The 18024-nt window shown below is 40.8% G+C and overlaps 1 protein-coding gene across 1 annotated transcript in view; it reads right to left on the reverse strand.

The window, feature by feature from the left end:
* EPB41L4A (erythrocyte membrane protein band 4.1 like 4A) overlaps positions 1 to 18024 on the reverse strand; it is a 132102-nt gene that overhangs the window by 69983 nt on the left and 44095 nt on the right. The window contains exons 2-3 of the mRNA XM_059833838.1: positions 10003 to 10107; positions 123 to 174 (exon numbers count right to left, since the gene is read on the reverse strand). Of these exons, the coding sequence (XP_059689821.1) occupies positions 123 to 174; positions 10003 to 10107 (157 nt within the window). The remainder of the gene's footprint in view (positions 1 to 122; positions 175 to 10002; positions 10108 to 18024) is intronic.

Here is an 18024-nt window from a genome sequence, read left to right on the forward strand (position 1 = left end):
TTGTTTAAGAACCATCAGTCTGTTGTGGCTAGAATATAAATGTTGTACAGGTTGTATATATAGAACATTGCCTCGGTTACTTATCTTCAGATACATTCTTTAAGGTCAAATTAAATACATACTGTTTATCAATTCTTTATGTTCAGCAAGGGTCTTTGCAGGATCCAGCCAGTACTGTGAGACACATAATTATGGAAATTAGTCACTTAACATGGAAAATTAATACAGAACAATTGCAATTCTATATTTATTCACATATTTATATTTATTAGCAGACTGTCACAATTCAGTCTGCTAATGACAAACTTGTGCCAGCTTCTGATAAGAGAAACACTGTCTGTACAAGTCTAATGCTGCATATCTTCTCTGGGGGTAGGGGTCTTCCTGAAATGAAATCTGTTTGGTAAAAGCCACCACATCTCAGGCTCGTGACAAGCTGGCTCTACAGAAGTATCATTCTAAGTACCCGTTGGTGTCTCATCTGCTATTGCTAGTATATGGATATGCAACCTTGCCATTTTCTTCCTGGAAGATTAACCTAAGTAGAGTAACTCTACATTTAAACAGCAATAACGAAGCATGTAAGACAGGACCTACGAGGAAAGAATGAAAGGGCTTCACCTGTTTTCTGAAAAACAAAAGACCGTAGGGGGAATCGGCATAACAGCACTCTTCCAACACCTGAGAAATTGCTGTAAGAACATAGTGATGAGTTTCTCTTCATGTCCACTAAGTATGAAGAAATTACTTAACTAGAAGCAAAGAAAAATTACTTTCGATTTTCAGAAATGGTTTCTAGTAGCAGGAGAGTGGATGACTGGAAATTGGCACCAAGGTAGGGAGGGCAGAGACTCTTCCACTAGGTGGTTTACAGGACTAGTTGGAGAAATGCGTCAGAGGTGATCGAGGTACGCTTAGTACACCACAGAGGGATGAACTGTTACAAGGGTTCCCATGTCATTTGATCAACAGACAATCCGTAGTATAATTTCTCACTTACTACTCTGCCCCACCTTTATCAAACTTCTCATAAAAGTCATTCTGATGTTACTGCTGACTACAGACCAGCTGTGTACTTTTCATTATGACTACACAGGTCACCAGCACGCTGCTCTCGTAATGCCTCCAGCAACTTATTTCTTCCTTAGTGTGACATTTCAATGATTCAGTTGTGGAAGAAAGTGCAGAGGCAGCTGCCAAGATAATTCTCATCTTCCTTTTTTTCCAGTCCTCTTCCCTCATACACAAACTTTTTGGACCAGCTGAGATTGGCACCCCTTCTTAAAACACTGGAAACAAAAGGGCTGCAGAACACAGCTGCTACAAAATGATTCATCAAAAAATATCCCCCCCTCTATCCAAGGAGCTTCTATTAGAAGGAGTAGCATGAAGAAGGGAGGGAAAAAGACTACAAAGCATTTGAGTGGAAAATTTCAAGCAACTGATTTCGTAAGTGGTTGTAAACAACGGTCATTATTTTGACAAAACATGAAAACAAACTACTTCCATTAGCTGCTGAACCACCTGCAATAGAAACAGCTGTATGTCTTGCTCTTGGCCATTGCTATTTCAAATCCAGGAATGTTTGTTAAGAAAATTTCCTAAATGTTGAAGGAAAAAAAAATTCAGTACATGCTTGTATCGAATACATCCAATAACTACTCAAATATAAACATTCTTAACCTCAACAGAAGGTGGGAAGGAAAGAAAAACTTGTCACACTTGTTCAAACATCCTGCTAGAACTCCCTATCAGCAATAATCTGAGCCAGCACAATAGGCTGATAAAGAGATTTTACAGTCAACAGGTGGAAAAAAGGCAAAATTACTCTGCAGCGCACATTCTGGCTATGCAACACGGTCAGAATGTGGTCTGACCTCTTCCCAAAAGTGGCATCACAGTATGAACAACATATTGTCAAGCTAGCTTGCTTATCATTGACAGCTTTGTGTTACGTTGCAGGAGTTTCAAAATCAGATCAAAAGCTATCACAGAATAATTCCCTCTTTAAGTTCTCCTGAAGTAAACTGAAATCAGCTTCAGGATACATTGTCTTACAGTCCTCTCTGCAGGTAAGCATTACATGCATAGGCAGGTTGATTATTTGTAAAAAAAAAAATATAAATATTATATTGACGAAACATCATTCAAGTTTGCAAGTTACAGATTTCTGGTTGTCCCTGAAACCTGAATTACGTGACCTTTTGTATCCATGTGATTCACTTGCTGCCGTGAGACAAAGCAGAACTGAGCCAGGTCATTAAAGACTGTATGGGCACTTGTAGACAATAAAATCAAAACAGAGTTACATTAGAAGTCTTAATCCTCACTGGGCTGTACTTGACTTGCAAATCAAATTATATTGTTTGTATGGTCTTCTGAAGGCAATTTCCAAGCTTGTAGGAAGGAGGCAAAATTCAGAGGGAAAACTGCAAGTTCAGACTCAGAGGGAATCTGAAGAGAAGAGAGGGAATGCATCTGGTTACTTGTGTTGCTAAATATTTCCTTTCCTGCCCCCAAAACTGAGCCGGCAAGAGGAACTGCACTCTCAGCCATCATCCCTGTAAGCAGATTGCTGCTACTCGTGCTAGTGAAAATAAGCATCAGCTGGCACAAGGAAATACGCTCTACCAAGGCTACCACAGACCTCAAGATCTGTATGCTGCATAGGTGAAGTTGAACACTTCAGCTCAGACCAGTTTACTGCTGGGACAGAGAGAGGTGGGGAAGAGGCAAGAATCTTGTCTTCTCATTTCTCCAGTAAGTATTTAGCATTGTGGCAATGCCACAAACCCACACTTAAAATCACTGTGTAGCTATTTATTATTTCAAAGGCTGCCAAAATTTTCCTGAAGAATGCAAGGGGTGGGGGAAGGAGAGGGAGATTTCTGACATTTTATTTGTAAGCCAAAGACAAATGGAATTTTATGGATAATGAAAAGGCATTTTTCAATCCTATTTTAAACAATAGACATGACAACATTTACAAAACCAAAAACCCAGACAACAGAGCCCTCTAAGCATACATACGCAGGCATACATAATAATGTGTATTAGATACCTGTTAAATGTTTGCATATACATATAAATAGTGTTGGCTATAGTTACAGTTTTGAGCTCATATGTTAAAGTGCCAAGAGAAATGGAACAAAAAACCGGAGTGTCTTATTAACCCAGTACACTTGCACAGCAGGTGCAGACAACAGACCCTGAGTCCGTGAATGCCAAAGTAGCTCCAACATGCAGCCTCACTCTTGTTATCTGTTTGGCAGCCAGCGTGCCACTACTCAGGGATTTCCCACCTGTATCTCTCCTGCACAGACAGCAAAGGTTATCTGACTTATAAACAGCTCACCACTAGTGCAATGAGGCAGCCCAGCATATACCCATTCAACTTCAGGGGATAGATTTTGTGAATCTGAAAGGGGAATTTAACATCTACAGAAGATACAGGAAAAAAATAATGATTTCTAAATAGTCCTTATCAATGCAACCATCCAATTACTAAAGTGATGGCTGCTAGTGTACTAATTGTTATTTACAAAGACTATATAGGTTTAGTTTAATAATTTTTTTATTTACTAGGACTGATCATAAATGTACGATGTTACTAAAGAAGATAATTCCCTTTTAATTTCTACATAGAAATTATAAAAAAAGATCTTTTAAAGTACAGCTTATCTAAGAATAAAAAGGCTCTACTGTCCTTTGTATTTTTACAGATCTGGCTCCCATACGAGCCAAGTGTGTAAGCAGTATGCATCCAAGCGCCATGCAGTATTTTGTATTTAGCCCTTTTAAATGACTGCAAGCATTTTTCCACAAATCTGGAATCTTCATTCCTTGTATCTCATAGGGTTAAATCTGGGTCAAATTCCATGAACCTGTTTGAAACAAAATATTAACTAGATTGAAATGTTTGCTGTGGTATCAATCAATGAAGTGCCTGGTGGAGAGAAATGTATCAACTTCAAACTAAATCCTGGGCTGTCTTAATTAGATTCTTACGAAGCTGTACCCATCATGCCACACATGCCAGTTTTTGTTTACATTTACAACAGGAAAAAACACAACTTTGAAGAGAAATCCCAGTATTTTTCAATTATGATTTGAAATTATCAAGATTTTTCCACAATCTAAAGCAACACTAACAATTAGAACTATTTTGTCAGTTTTTTCTGCAAACTTTTAGTGCAAATAATCTAAATCTGCTAAGCTCAAGACATCCTTATGATATAAGAAACATATAAATCATCAGGCAATTCCTACATACAAACATGTATTTAATACTTCTGTCTTTTCTTTATTAGAATCTGAAGTTATATTGATTACATTTAGTATTAGATCACCAGTGTGAGTATCCCGTGGATCCTGCTACACTCTCAAAGTTTACTCTTACCACCTTTAACTCACCTGACCATCAGCTTTGTCTAGGTTCTTTTAATCCATTAACAATCTTCTAAAATATCTAGCTTCTAATCAATATTATCAGTCTCCATTTTCTTTCCACTGGCTATGCCATCTATTTTAACAAGCACAACAAGTCTTTTTTCTTTCTATATAATTTAGTATACCACGCTTGTGGGCAAATGTCAAAACACAAAACCAAAAATACATATAAAAACAAAATACAAGCTAAGTACAGTTCAACTGTTTTTCTAAGATCTTGACATCAAATATACACTACATTGTATGACAGTAATTCCCTAGAGAACAGACATTTTTGACTGTAAACAAATCTTCTGTTAAAATCGTGCCCTTCTTTCCATCGTTAAGTTACATACAGCCTGTTCCATCTGTTACTCTATCCAGTTCGGTATAGTAACCTGGCAATCTGAGCACACTGCAGTTACTTTATTAATCACGCTGGTTGGATCAAGAAACATCTCTCCAATATATGAGTTTGCACAGCAGGGATATGCAACTCATGGCACAGGCTTCTGCGCTCAGCTTTGCCACAGCTGGCCTGACGGATCGCTGCAGCACAGCGGCTCACAGCAGAAAGCTCAGCTTCACAAGAAACTGAGACCAGCATCTCCCCTCTGACTCTATGTGCCCTCTGGGCTACGCAGCTGCACAATATATTGCCATGGGCTACCTCCTACCCGCTGTGCTCTCACATCTGTACGCTCAAAACACAGCTTCCTCATAGCAGGGGGGGGGAAAAGACATCTATGCTACAAAGTGGATGCATGGTACAGGGACAGAGCGCTGCCCATCTCATGTTAGCTCCAGATCTTGGAGCAGTACACGTGTGTTAGCACAGCCCTACGCTTGAACTAACTGGGGCAGGGGAAATGAGCTTGGCTGCAACACTGAATTAACATGGTGATATGGCTTTCTGTATTTCTATTTCTCCCCTTAGAGCCCTAAGAGAATATCAGTATGCTGTACATTGTGAATACAGTATCTCAGATTAGCATTCTATAGGACAAGAAAAGACGGAAATTTGCATCACAGCCTGCTGTACAATGCAGACATGCCTCCTGCAGCTTTAGGTTAAGCAGGTTTACCATGAGAGTTCAGATAGGGATGGCGAGGGGGCAACCTCACCAATGTGAGATTGTGAAGTGCAGCCAGGTTTCTGGAAATAAAAAAAAAAAGTTTTTATTATCAACAAACCTTTAAAATGCTTTTGGATCAACAAACCTTTAAAATGCTTTTGGATCAACAAACCTTTAAAATGCCTTTGGATCAACAAACCTTTAAAATGCTTTTGGATCTCTAGTTTTCTTCAATAAGGGAGTTTCAAAATCTATTTTGTAAGAGAAGTTCTAATAGCGTGACTCTTTTCAGCACGCTTTTGTGATTTGACAAGGGAATGCCTTTGGAGTTCAAAAGTGCCCTTTCCCTCATCAAATCCTGCTCAGCTTTTCCTGAGGTACTATGCGTTAAAATCGCCATTTCCATTCTGTCTTTCGTGTGCCTCAAGAAAATACTGGCCTCCTGCCAGAAGAGTAATTAATTAGCAGGACTATCCTAAGGCACGCTGGAGAAGGCACGAAGGCAGCAGCAGAGGGACTACCTGGGGAGCACCTGGGAGCTGCAGCACAGTGGGAACCAGAAGTGAGAGGGGCAGGGGACCTGCACGGCCCTCCCAACACGGCTTACCCAGCACGCGGCCTCTCCTCCACTAAAGGAGAGGTACATCACTGGGCTGCTCCTTTCCCCAAATACTAAAGCCATGAGAGACTAAAAGGCAGGACAGCGTTTCCTCAGCCACCTTCAGCTTCTGCAGCACAGATTCTGCTGACCGCGTGTCTCACCCGAAAATAGCGGATGGGGCACAATGTCCCGCATTTCTGGCAGATGAGGCAGAAGACAAAAATGCCCTGTCAATCACCACCCAGCTGACCATCCACATGAAGAAGCATAAAGACTATCTGGTCTCAGCTTAGCCTAACTTGAGCATCAGCAGTCTCTGCAGCAAGGCAAAAGGCACAGGTGAAGGGCTGATGGCGAAGCACACTGAGACATTCAGTGGCACTCAAAGAAAACTGCCTTTTAAAGTATTTGCACCAACAAAGGTGCTCATGTACTACACTGAAAAGCACCATGCAGTTTGTCAACCAAAGTACTCAGAGGTTAGGAAACACTGCTGACAAGCTAGAGCATTAATCCAACCCCTCTGTTCATTCGGGTGTAGTTTTACACTGTAAGATTTTTAACTCATTATTAAATGTTATATTTTTATTAATCATTACAAGATACTTTTTGTTTTTCCTTAGGAGTCCTGTCTTGTTCAGAGCACAAGATAGATACAGCTTACGCTGTTCTGGCAACTTGTATTCTTCCAGAGCTCAATTCTGCAAATTAAATACTGTCCTTTTACCATGGGAGAGTTTGGGGGAACCTGGAATGTCAATAAAGTGAAATTTGTGCAATATGACCAAATTACTACCCTAGAGACAGTGTCATCCAATTTATGCTTTATCCTCCTGTTCACGGTCTTTCCAGTGCCATGCAGTTCTGTCAATCTGTTTGCCCCATCCAGCTATTCTCTCTCACATGCTAATTAGTTTATTAGCTGTTCAGGAAGAGGCCATTTAATGTTATGCATTCATATACTACATAGCGCAGTGAAACCTTATTCACTGATTAGGGCCCTACTGGTACTACTAAAATAAATATGATACCACCCACGTTAAGAGGTAGCACACCAATACAGCATTTAAAAGACCACCTGGAAGTGCTGAGGCATGCAGAAGTAATGGGTAAAATGACTAAACAAGTTCTTTCAAACCCTTAATAAAAAAATGTTTCTTTTGTCACTGGGTTGCATTCTTTATAATACATAGTTTTGCCCACCCTGCTTTATTCATCATTCAGTTAAATACATGGTGTGACGAAAAAACTGACAGAGCAAATAATAAAATATCCCCCACCACAAGCAATGTATTAATAGGCAGCCAAACCTCCAAACACATTTCTCTGTCTGAGACTAACTCAGGAGCATGGTTTTAAAACTAATTAGCAAGGTAACCTTTTTCCCCTTCCCTTAGGAAAACTACTGTGGCCGATCCAAAACATAACCAATCCAAAATTCAAATCTAGGCTCCTTGCCAACCATTACAGGACTAATTCCGACAACAGCCCAAAGAGTTTTAGCCATATTCAGTGTGCAACTGGATATATGTTTACAGCTAAAGCACAAGGTGTTGTTTGCTGCGTGGAAGCTTTCCCTTTATACTGGCCGTTCTTAAGAGCTCACAAGATTTCACTACAAATAGCAAGCTAGCAACAATTGTCATGAAACATGTAAAACTGAACACAGCAGCATGGGTTTACTCATTTATGAACCTTCCAGATAACACAGCATCAACTTTTAATTACCCATACGCAGACAAACAACAGGAACAGGCATTTTCACAATAGTTTGCTAAGACACAGCCCAGGTGCAAAGCCTGCATCACAAACCTGGCACCTACATGGTGGCATCTACATGGCGGGGCAGGCGCACTCTGTAACGTGCCCCACCGTTGTGGGCTCTGGTTGTACCTCCTGGCTGCTTCCCAGCTGCGTGTCAGGACAGAGCTATGTGTGCACCCCTCTCCCACACACCTGGGATTTCCCTGCGAAGAAAACCCACAGGCTGGGGGAGACCCACCTTGCTCCCGTCAGGGGACCGAACGCAGGCAGGCGGCAGAGATGCCTGCCCACCGGTGCAGAAGCCAAGCGAAACATGGGCTGGTAGACCTCTACGGAGAGGGAGGCTGGAGCTCCATGTCTGTGCTAGTGCAAACTGTATCCCCACGGCATGACTGCTGTCGGTGCAAGAGCAGGCAAATGAGGAAAGTGGGATGAACGCCTTCCTAATCCATGGGAAAAATCAAGAAGCACGGTGGCTTCCTGACCTTGGGCTGGCCAGAGAATAAAGACAAAGGCTAACATTAAATTTACACCAGTAGAGCGTCATGTGAGAGAAAAAGGCAAAAAGGCTGTATTTGTATTTGGAGAGGCTGAGTTAACAGGGTTACAGCCTACAGCTCACGCACACTACCATAACACAAAATGCACTGGTATCATATAATCAAATCATCTAGTCTGTTAGCAAGATGCATCCTAAAATGTGCCTTTATGTGTTAAGCCTTTCACAGAAGAGATTTAATCTTCTCTTATTTTCATAATGCCATATTCACCATTACACAGCATGTATACCTCTGGAAATGTTCCCAGCCATAGCCATTTCTATTTTATTTGCCTCTACAGGAAAAACAGAAACACTTTTGAGAGCAAAAGATACCCACCTGCTCTTCACTCACATCTCAATTTCCTCAGGAAATCAAAAATACTGTTTTTAACAGTCTACCTTTAGTTCACAGCTGAATCTGACTTTCATCTCCACAGAATGAAACTTGGTTAGAAGCTTATCAAGGAACTGAATTCATAAATGTCTAGACTATGGCACAGAAATAAAGATATACTGAGTAGGGCAGTCTGTAGCTCTCGGCAGCAATCAATAATCTTCTGCAAATACTGTTCTGACTTCAGTCTCTACATGGTCAACTTCTGGTCAACAGAAGAAACTGGCAAATATTTAGCCAATTCAGTAACTTATTATTATTTTTAGATGAAACGTGACATCTCTTGAGGTCAGGGTCTTGTGCCATAGTCTCAGCACAGAACAGTGATTTTAAAAGCATAACTGCTTGACTTAATTTAACCACAGGCCAGGCATTATTCTGTTTATAAAATTAAGGTAATATTAAGACCATGCTATGAATACAGCGCTGGTCCCACCTGCTGAGCATCCCCTGCTCCTCACCTCTGACTGCAGTAACCCTGCCCAGGCCACTTTTGGAGGGACACTCCAGATAGCACTGCCCCAAGCCACTGCTTGCTTTGGCTGAAACATCTCAGCCTGGTTTAAATTTTCTTGCCTGCTTAGGACTGTAGTCTCCTGGTGGAAAAAGCTCTCAGACGTCTGGTGAGCCTTCCCTGTCAAGAAGGTTCAAGAGAGCATGGGTTCAAGGATGCAGAGATGGTTCAGGTGGAGTGAAAACATCATTGCCAACACCATGACTCCTGGGGCTCTACCAGTGAACAGGCAGCCACCACATCAGCCATACGATACCCTCTGAAAGAGGCGTTCAGCAAGTGGTCCAAGTGAAGCAGCCTGTGACATGGTCAGGGGCACTGCTTCCCAGACACCACAGGGCCAAGCGGAGCCAGACAGAATAGTGCACCAAGCACTGGCTTCAGGGCACAGTATTAAAAGTGAAAAACATTAATCCTACTTTCATATCGTAATTTTGTACTATTTACACCTTCTCCATTTAGTTTTCAACAACATGTAGCATTTGATTCTCTTCCAGCCTAAGATATTAACGGCTATTCCAAGACTTCAATGCAAACAAACACAAAGAAATTACTACTGGAAACCTGAGCCAGGAAATAGTGAAAGCTAGTGAAAGTATGACAATCTAACACTCTATAGGCAAATGACACAAACAGGGTAAATTTTATACATGGAAAATCCAATCTGCTGTGTCTTTTACTCACCGTTTGATGACTTCGGTCACAGTAGCGCAGTCCAAAGTAATCAATCTCCACTAGGTTTAAGTGACGAAATACGTAGCCCAGGACAACCGACCCTTTCGTTGACTTCTGTGGGAAAGAATTTACAGAGCCTTTTCACAAAGATGCTCTGTCTTTGTCAGCTATGTGCAGTGGCATTCATGCATTCAGTTAGCTTTGTCAAAAAAAAAGGAGGCAGTTCCCACTGCCTTTAACAAAAATTTCAGCTGTACAGAAGAAAATATTTTGTCCTCACACATGTTTAATCAATAATTCTGTAAATACTATTAGGTAGCTGGCAGGTCACTAGTTACAAAATACAAAACAAAACGAAAAAATGCTCACATGTACTTGCATACTTCGCTTGGTGAACCTAGCATTTTTCTAGAAAATTTCTGTTCTCTGATCAAAATTCTACTCCCCATGATATATTGTAATTCTAAAATCATACTACTCTTTCAGGCATGGGCCTGTCACTCAAACTCTGACAACGAAGAACAGGAGGCAAAACTTTGCCCTTAAGATCTAAATTATACATCATTAGCTGCTCTGTTACTACTGTTTGTAAAGAAGGTTAGGTTTTACTTGTTTTCTGTTAAAAATATTTTTGATAGTAGATGTGGGAGCAATCCAACACCCTGAATTGCAATAATCCCGTTTTTTTCTTGAATGGTACTTCATTAAGGGTCTACACCGGTATTTGCAAACAATGCTGGGGACAGTATTGCAAACAACATTGTACTGTTCAGAATGCATTACAAAAAGCTCACTTCCACCTGAATGCCTCTTACTTGTTCACCTGGCAGCTAACAACAAACAGACTAAGAACACTGAGAATAATTACACAGAATGATCCCCCCTCAGAATCAATTAGAGCCTTTGACTATTACAGTCCTAAATTCCATAAGAAAAGATGGACATAACTCATATTTAGGTTTTGGTTAACTGTTTCATATTGTATAAACTGCTAGACTGTAGTAAAATCACCGGAGAGAAAAGAACAAGAAGAGGAAGCTGTGGGATATTGTTTTTGCTATGTCACTTTTTAGCCTACAAACAAGTAATTTCAAAATTAAAATGGCAAATAATAATATTCATTAAAAAGATCATTTAATTTAGCTTTACTGGTGAAGTATCAATGACATAACGACAGTGAAGATGCATCCATTTTTTTTCAGCAGGTGCACTTGGTCAGGATTTGTACCTAGCCACACGGGCAGGGCCAATACAACAATTTCACGTGGCCACTCACACTCTAAGCAAGCCATGAAAAGGTCAACACCTCTGGTATGCTGGAAATTGTGTATCCATACTATTCACCAGATTTACTATATACTTGCTTAAACCAAGAGATGTTCTTGAAAGGTTCTCAGTGTGTAGCAGTCTAAAACCATCATATATGTTGTTTACACTAAGCAACTGTAATTACATATTCCCTCAGCATGTACAGTAAGACTTAATGATCAGCCACAAAACAGAGAACAATTTGGGGGAAAACATGATTAAGGTAAGCAGACATTCACTAAATCTCATTTTAGCATTTTGGATAAAGCAGAGCAACACAGTGATTTTATCATCAGACTCCTCAACAAGAAACTGAACTTGGGTTTTAAGAACAACGTGAGACAAGAATCAGCCCCTCCTAGCTATACAGCGACTATCAGGAGCACTACAGCAAAAAGACAGAAAGAAAACAAAACACACCTTGGAAAAAAGTTTTAAAAATACAGGTTAAATTATTAGACAGCAAGGATTCAAGACTGAAACTGTAATTGTCCTGCCTCATTTTATCTTTAAATCAGTTGTTATTCAAAGAAGTAGGAGAGATGTCCCACTAAAAAGCACGTAGCTATCTCATCATTCATACATCATATAGGGCAAATTACCTTCACCATTGGAACTGTTTCCACTGTAATTTAAACAGTACAACAATGTCTTGGGAGCCTAGGATTGGATCGGTTTCTTTAGAAACAGACACAGGAAAAGTTCAAAAATAAACAAGCAGCCCCGACTCCAAATGACCCACGCGGATAAATGATGGCAACACTTCTAACTGGGTACTAAACATTAAAAGAATATTATAGACAGAAGGAGCTCCACCATCAGCTGCGCAGAGCCACAGAGTTTTGACACGGTTAACCAAAGAGTAGTTAGTAAACCCTTGCAGATGGCATAAAAAGGGCTGCCTGCACCATGGCTTACAGGGGACACAAAGAGGTGCCCACCAAAGGCATGCTGAGCTTCTGTGATCATGAAGCTCAAATCTGTTTGCTTTAAATAAGCTTCCCCCTCTTTGTCTGACCATTAACATTATTCGTAGTGTCAGTTAGTTTTATTAGAAAAACTAAGAAATAGTAATCCAGTGGCAAAGATGCAGCTGTCAATTTTCCATTCGGGCATCTTACAATAGTAATACATACTCCTGGGAGTAATCAAAGATGCAAACATAACAAAGAAGCTTAAGTCTCACAGGAGTTTAACTTACATAACTCTGCACCAGTTTAGGATTCAGCCAGCCTCCTTGGCTGGAAGTCATCTTCTTCAGCTGAGGACTGCAATGGGCTCTACATAAAGACTCTTTGGGACAGTCTTCCTCCTGTGGAGGCTAAAGCTAGTGTGTTATCCCCAAGAAACAGACACATTTCACACCTCGTTTGGCTGAAATTGAAGACTCCCTTCTTTCCTTTCAGAGGTAAATGGTAACAACGCATAAAAAGCTTTTTAATTGCTTTTTACTTATATTGCTAGGCTGAGAGAAAACATAAATGCCTGTTAATTTATTCTCTTGACACACCTCAGTTAACACTTCCATCGCTGCAGGTCCTGCAGAAACAGGTTGTGCGGAAATGCTGAGCAAAACCATCCAACTTACAATGGCTGGGGGTTCTCCACCTCTACAGCAGCAAGATGCTCAACGCTTTGGTTATCCTCAGCCAAAACAGACTGTGTGCAGTAGTTTCCCTAGCCCTCCCCGCCAATCTTTTCACATCCTTCAGCAATGCCTGCATGTACACAAGGCAGTGCTTTACCAGGGAGCTGCCAGGATGAGAGTTAGCAGGTATCCCCACACCCCTCTAAACTCACCTTCCTTAACCTCACGTTTTCCCAGCACTGAGGAGCGCTCTTCAGGTATAACACTGACCCTTGCTGAAACCACTGCAACCTCATTTTCAATTGAAGTTCTCATTTCAAGCCACATGATTTCAGGGTTTCATGCAATTAAATAGCCTCTTCAAGTGGAGTTAAGAAAGCAGTTTTGCTGATGAATCCCTAAGTAAGTGGCTACTTCTCAGTCCTGAAATATATTTTTACTGCATCTGAAGAAAGTTTTGCAAACTAAGAAAAGCCATATTATTTCCCCTCATAAAATCACAGCAAAATTCAGCAAAACTGCAAACTAAAACTATCAAAGATGTTAACAGGATTACATCCACATCATATGGCATTGCAAAAATTAAATAATCTGCCTTGCATTAAGCTCAGACTTGCTAAAGGCTTGCATTCTTAGGGGTAAACACAAGTATACTTGAAAATATCATCAGCAATGCTTTCAAGAGAGAACAAAGAATTGTTCGAATGAGTCATAACATCTTGCTTTACACGTTAGCACCGTGGCTTCATAAACCAGAAAGGCAGGTTTCTACTGGCTAAAGAAAATGACAGCCAGAACATTCAGGAGAGATCTGATTCAATTGTATTTTTTTAATCAAAAAGAAGTAATTCTTTTAAAAATGGTACTATATTTTAACATACTCACATTACTGCATATTAAGTCACTAGGTATTCTTATCTTCCACACTGCTCATTACTTTTTAGCTCCACTGATGTTTTTCTAGTTGGATATTTTCTAATTTTATCTTTTGTATTGTACACAGCAGTGCAGGCCAAATGAGATCCATGATCGATGTTAACTGAATTTAAAGACAAAGCAAGACCTGCAGCAATGTCTGCCTCAGTAGGATGCTAGTCCCTCTCTCTAAAGAAACGTCGTATAGGTAGTGAAGCCTCTTTTTATTAAAAACAAAATAACAAACAGATTGCCTCCTTTAGTTCAAGCACCCATCATGAAACCTTTCTCCTGAAAGTAATTCAATCCACAGACTCTACCTCTTACAACCTCATAAATGCTAAGGAAGATGCAGATGAATTCATGAGCCTTCACTCAAAAAAAAGGCTTAAAACTTTGGCTGAACATAACCGTTGTCTTTTGAGATGCCTCCCCCCACCACGACCATTGTTAGAGTCCATTGGAAAGTGACACCTGATGCTGAATTAGTTATTCTGCTTATATGCTGGCAAGAGAGAATACAGAACAAGAGCAGAAGGTTTCTAGTGCTGAACAAGGGAGTTCATATTAGAGTATGGAAAAACAAGGAGGATGCTATGGGGGACAACACACGATCATGCTGAGATATTCAGAAACACCCGTGTAACATCCCCACATTTCCCTGTCAAGTACAGGGCTGCGTGGGTTATGCTGCTCACAAGCTCTCCAAGCGGGAAGCACATTTGATCTGCTACCTATGTGCTAGGCAGCAGCTGGTGCCCATGCAATACACGAGGTGCTCTGCACGTGCTGGCAGCGGAGCGCGGGCAACAGCACTTTCCCCGCCACTGCGCAGGGAAGGGCAGAGAGCAAGCACAGCTCTTGACTTGTGTCAGCACCGCCCCACGTGCACCGACCAGCCGGACAGCATCAGTCTGCTGGGGCAAACCTACTCCAGACAGTAAACTTTACGCAGCATATTCAGAGACCAAACTGCAGTATTTTGCCCTAAGTAAAGGTTACTAACGAGAGATGAAAATTACGCACAAAAGCAGCATGCAGTCATGCAACTGAGGGTGAGCAGAGCCACCAGTTCATCCCATTCCTGGTAGATATGTGTCCCCAAACAGCACTTTCTCACTGTTCTTCTGTGTCTATTTTTCCTCCTTACCTCAAGATCAGAAAAGACCAGACACCACCGCAGTTTTCCATCACCTTCCATCTATAAAAGCAGCAAGGCAGAAGGCTCTAAAATCAAAGTTCTTGGTGGTCTTCACCAACATAGAGCACGCAACCCTTTTCCCCAAGGCAGTCAACCAGCCACGCCTCAATTTGCACACTGCATGTACAAGCAGAGAAAAATCTTTAAATTAACAACACTAAATATTTACAAACATTCACCTAGATAAAACAGCTTGACCTCAATTTGCAGAATGCATGTCCAAACAGAGAAGAATTTACATCAGTGTTATATGTGCAGACATTCCCCAACACAATCACATAACAGAAGTAAATACTTTCAGAAACAGGATTTAACATATGCAAATGTAATACCACAGTCTGCCCTAAGTATACATCATACAAATGTACCATCCAAACTGTAATAATCCATCCCTCCCTCTCTCCTTGCCTTTCACTGGCAACAGACATGCCAACCTGGTTTCAGGGTTTTTTTCCTGAGAACTCCTCACAAATTTATAGACACATGCACAGACCTCCCCATCTGTGTTCCCAAGAACTCAACATAGGACCTCATCTGCCTGCTGGATGTAACCTACAGCGCTGACTTTTAAGTGCTGTATGCTAAGATGCCTGTAGACCCGTTTTGTTTTACTGATGGTCAATCTAATCCGTTCCAGTTAGAAAATGCTATTCTAGAAAAATGTCCGAAGGTGCATCTTATTTGACTGGTTTTGCAGTTAGTGTATCTGCCCCGTATTCATAAATACCTTCAAAAATCCACTTAGGGCCAAACCCCCTAAGAGAAGGGAAGATTCCTGGGAGCAGGGTCTCCAGCTAGTTAAACCTCTCCCCTTGTAACTACTGGCTAGAGTGCACTTTGAGGCTTTGTCACAGAGAGATGTAAACTGATCTACTTGACTCTGAGAAAAGACACAGAGAAGAAAAAAGTTATAAAGAAATATTTCACAAAATATTTGGCTTATGGGAAACTACTTCAGCTCAGTGGGCTCCTTTTTTTGGGGTAGATATAAGCAACTATATTTACTCAGTATAGCAATACAATTTGCACATTCACACACATCATAAGAAATGCTCCAAGCAGGAATCAAAGTCCAGTGCAGACAACAAAGGGCAATTAAAGCAAGCAAATAAGTAATGGAAAGACAACTAAATTTTGGAAATGCGACTAAATACTTATTAATGCTTTAAAATTGATCTCTCGTCAGCCATGAACAATATTTTGTAAGATGGCAGCAACTAGTTCTGTGTAGAAGGATTCCGGCCGTATCAATTTTATTTAAAAATCTCTTCACTAATCTATCCCTTAATATTAACATTATCCAGTTCATTAACATCTACATTTACCATATGACAGATAATTTACAGTACCAATAATAACGCATTTCAACTTTTCACAGAAAAGAGCTCTTCAAGAACTGCGTACCAATGATCATTTCCATCATTCCCATGAATTTTGAATAATTTCTACATCAAAGAAAGAAACCACTATAATAATAAGAAAATTAAAAAACATAGCATACAACCATTCATTTGGAATGGTTGAGATGTTGGTTACTATTATTTTTCTACTTTTGGGAAAACACACTTCACACATAGCTGTGTGACCCGGTGTACCTTCTTGGCAGGCAGGGTCTCTGTGCGTCCTGATTAGGGATGCTCCAAAAATAGACCACAAGCACCTGGCAAGGCAGAAGACAAGTACATGCAAATTTATAATGCATGCACTTCTCATCCACTCTTACAAATTTATTTTAAATAATTCCCCATTAATATGAAAGACGCATCCCTTTAGACCCACCAAAGGCTGCAAAGCTGCGAGACAGGAGGAGACCCTTCCCTCTCAGAAGCTGTGAGCAGCTCCGTAGTCGAGCAAGGCTCTCATGGGAGCGTGGTGGAAGAGGAGAGCTCACGTCCCAGCCCTAGGCTGCCTGGCAGCAGGCAGCGGGTGCCTGGCGGGGTGGGAAGGGGGAGCCCAACGTGCCAGCTGCTCTGCAGGAAGCCCCTTTGCAGGTTGCCTGCAGAAGCGCGCTGCCCTGGGACCAGGTGCAGCAGAGGTCACACTGCCCGGCTTGGAGCAGCACCCGCACGGGGAGCCCACCGAGGCTGCTTCACCCTAACCTCACCTTCCCGCACCGTGCCACAGCCCCCCGCGGGCACGTCCCACCAGCAGTACAAGCAGTGGGGCTCTGCGATTCTTCCCCAAAGGACAGTGCACAAAAACACTCTTGCTCCAAACCCAGGGAACACGTGAAACCCTGCAAGTGAAACCACCTCTCAATTGCAAACTGGACATTTTGATACTGAATTCAGTGGAGTCTACACAGCAACCAATCAACAACTTTTTTATATATATGCTTGTAGTTCATATATTAAAGTGCTTATTTTCAGTTTAAGACTCACCTGTGTTTGAAGATATTTTCACTGAAACACATACTGTCCTATTACAGTCTATGCAATAATGATTTGCCACATCCCCAAAAAGCTTTTCCAATATGTTATATCATTTTAACTATTTAAAAGTTTTATTTGCAGCTCGATGGAGTTTAACTTCTCATTTTGACTGACACTAGAGAATTACTTACTCCTGCAATGTTGATAGAAGGCAAAAGGATACATTTGTTATCCTAAAAAATGCACGTACTTTTTCTATACAGATTTGATAACTCAATTGCCACTGATAACTCAATTGCAACTGATTTGATTCTACTGGAAATTTAATTTTCATTAAAATTTCTCGTAATAACCATCTGGAATTTTGTTTGAAAAAATCAAATATTGAAATTTTTTTAAATGCCCTTTTTTTTTTTTGTTAAATAGACATTCCTCATAAGAGCAATGGAAGATACACTGCTGGTATTTTTGTTCTAAAAGTAGCTTTCTAGATATGCTTGTCAGCAAACCCCACACACAAAAAAAACAGTCAACATGTTTGCACCAGGACAGGAATAAGTTATCCATTAGCAGGCTGTAATGGCTGCTAATGGGGAACTCTATATACCTGCATTCTCTCCTGCCTCTTCTAGAGTTTCTGGCTGTCT

This window comes from Gavia stellata, chromosome Z (assembly GCF_030936135.1).
Source record: "Gavia stellata isolate bGavSte3 chromosome Z, bGavSte3.hap2, whole genome shotgun sequence".
Classification (NCBI taxonomy): Eukaryota; Metazoa; Chordata; class Aves; order Gaviiformes; family Gaviidae; genus Gavia; species Gavia stellata.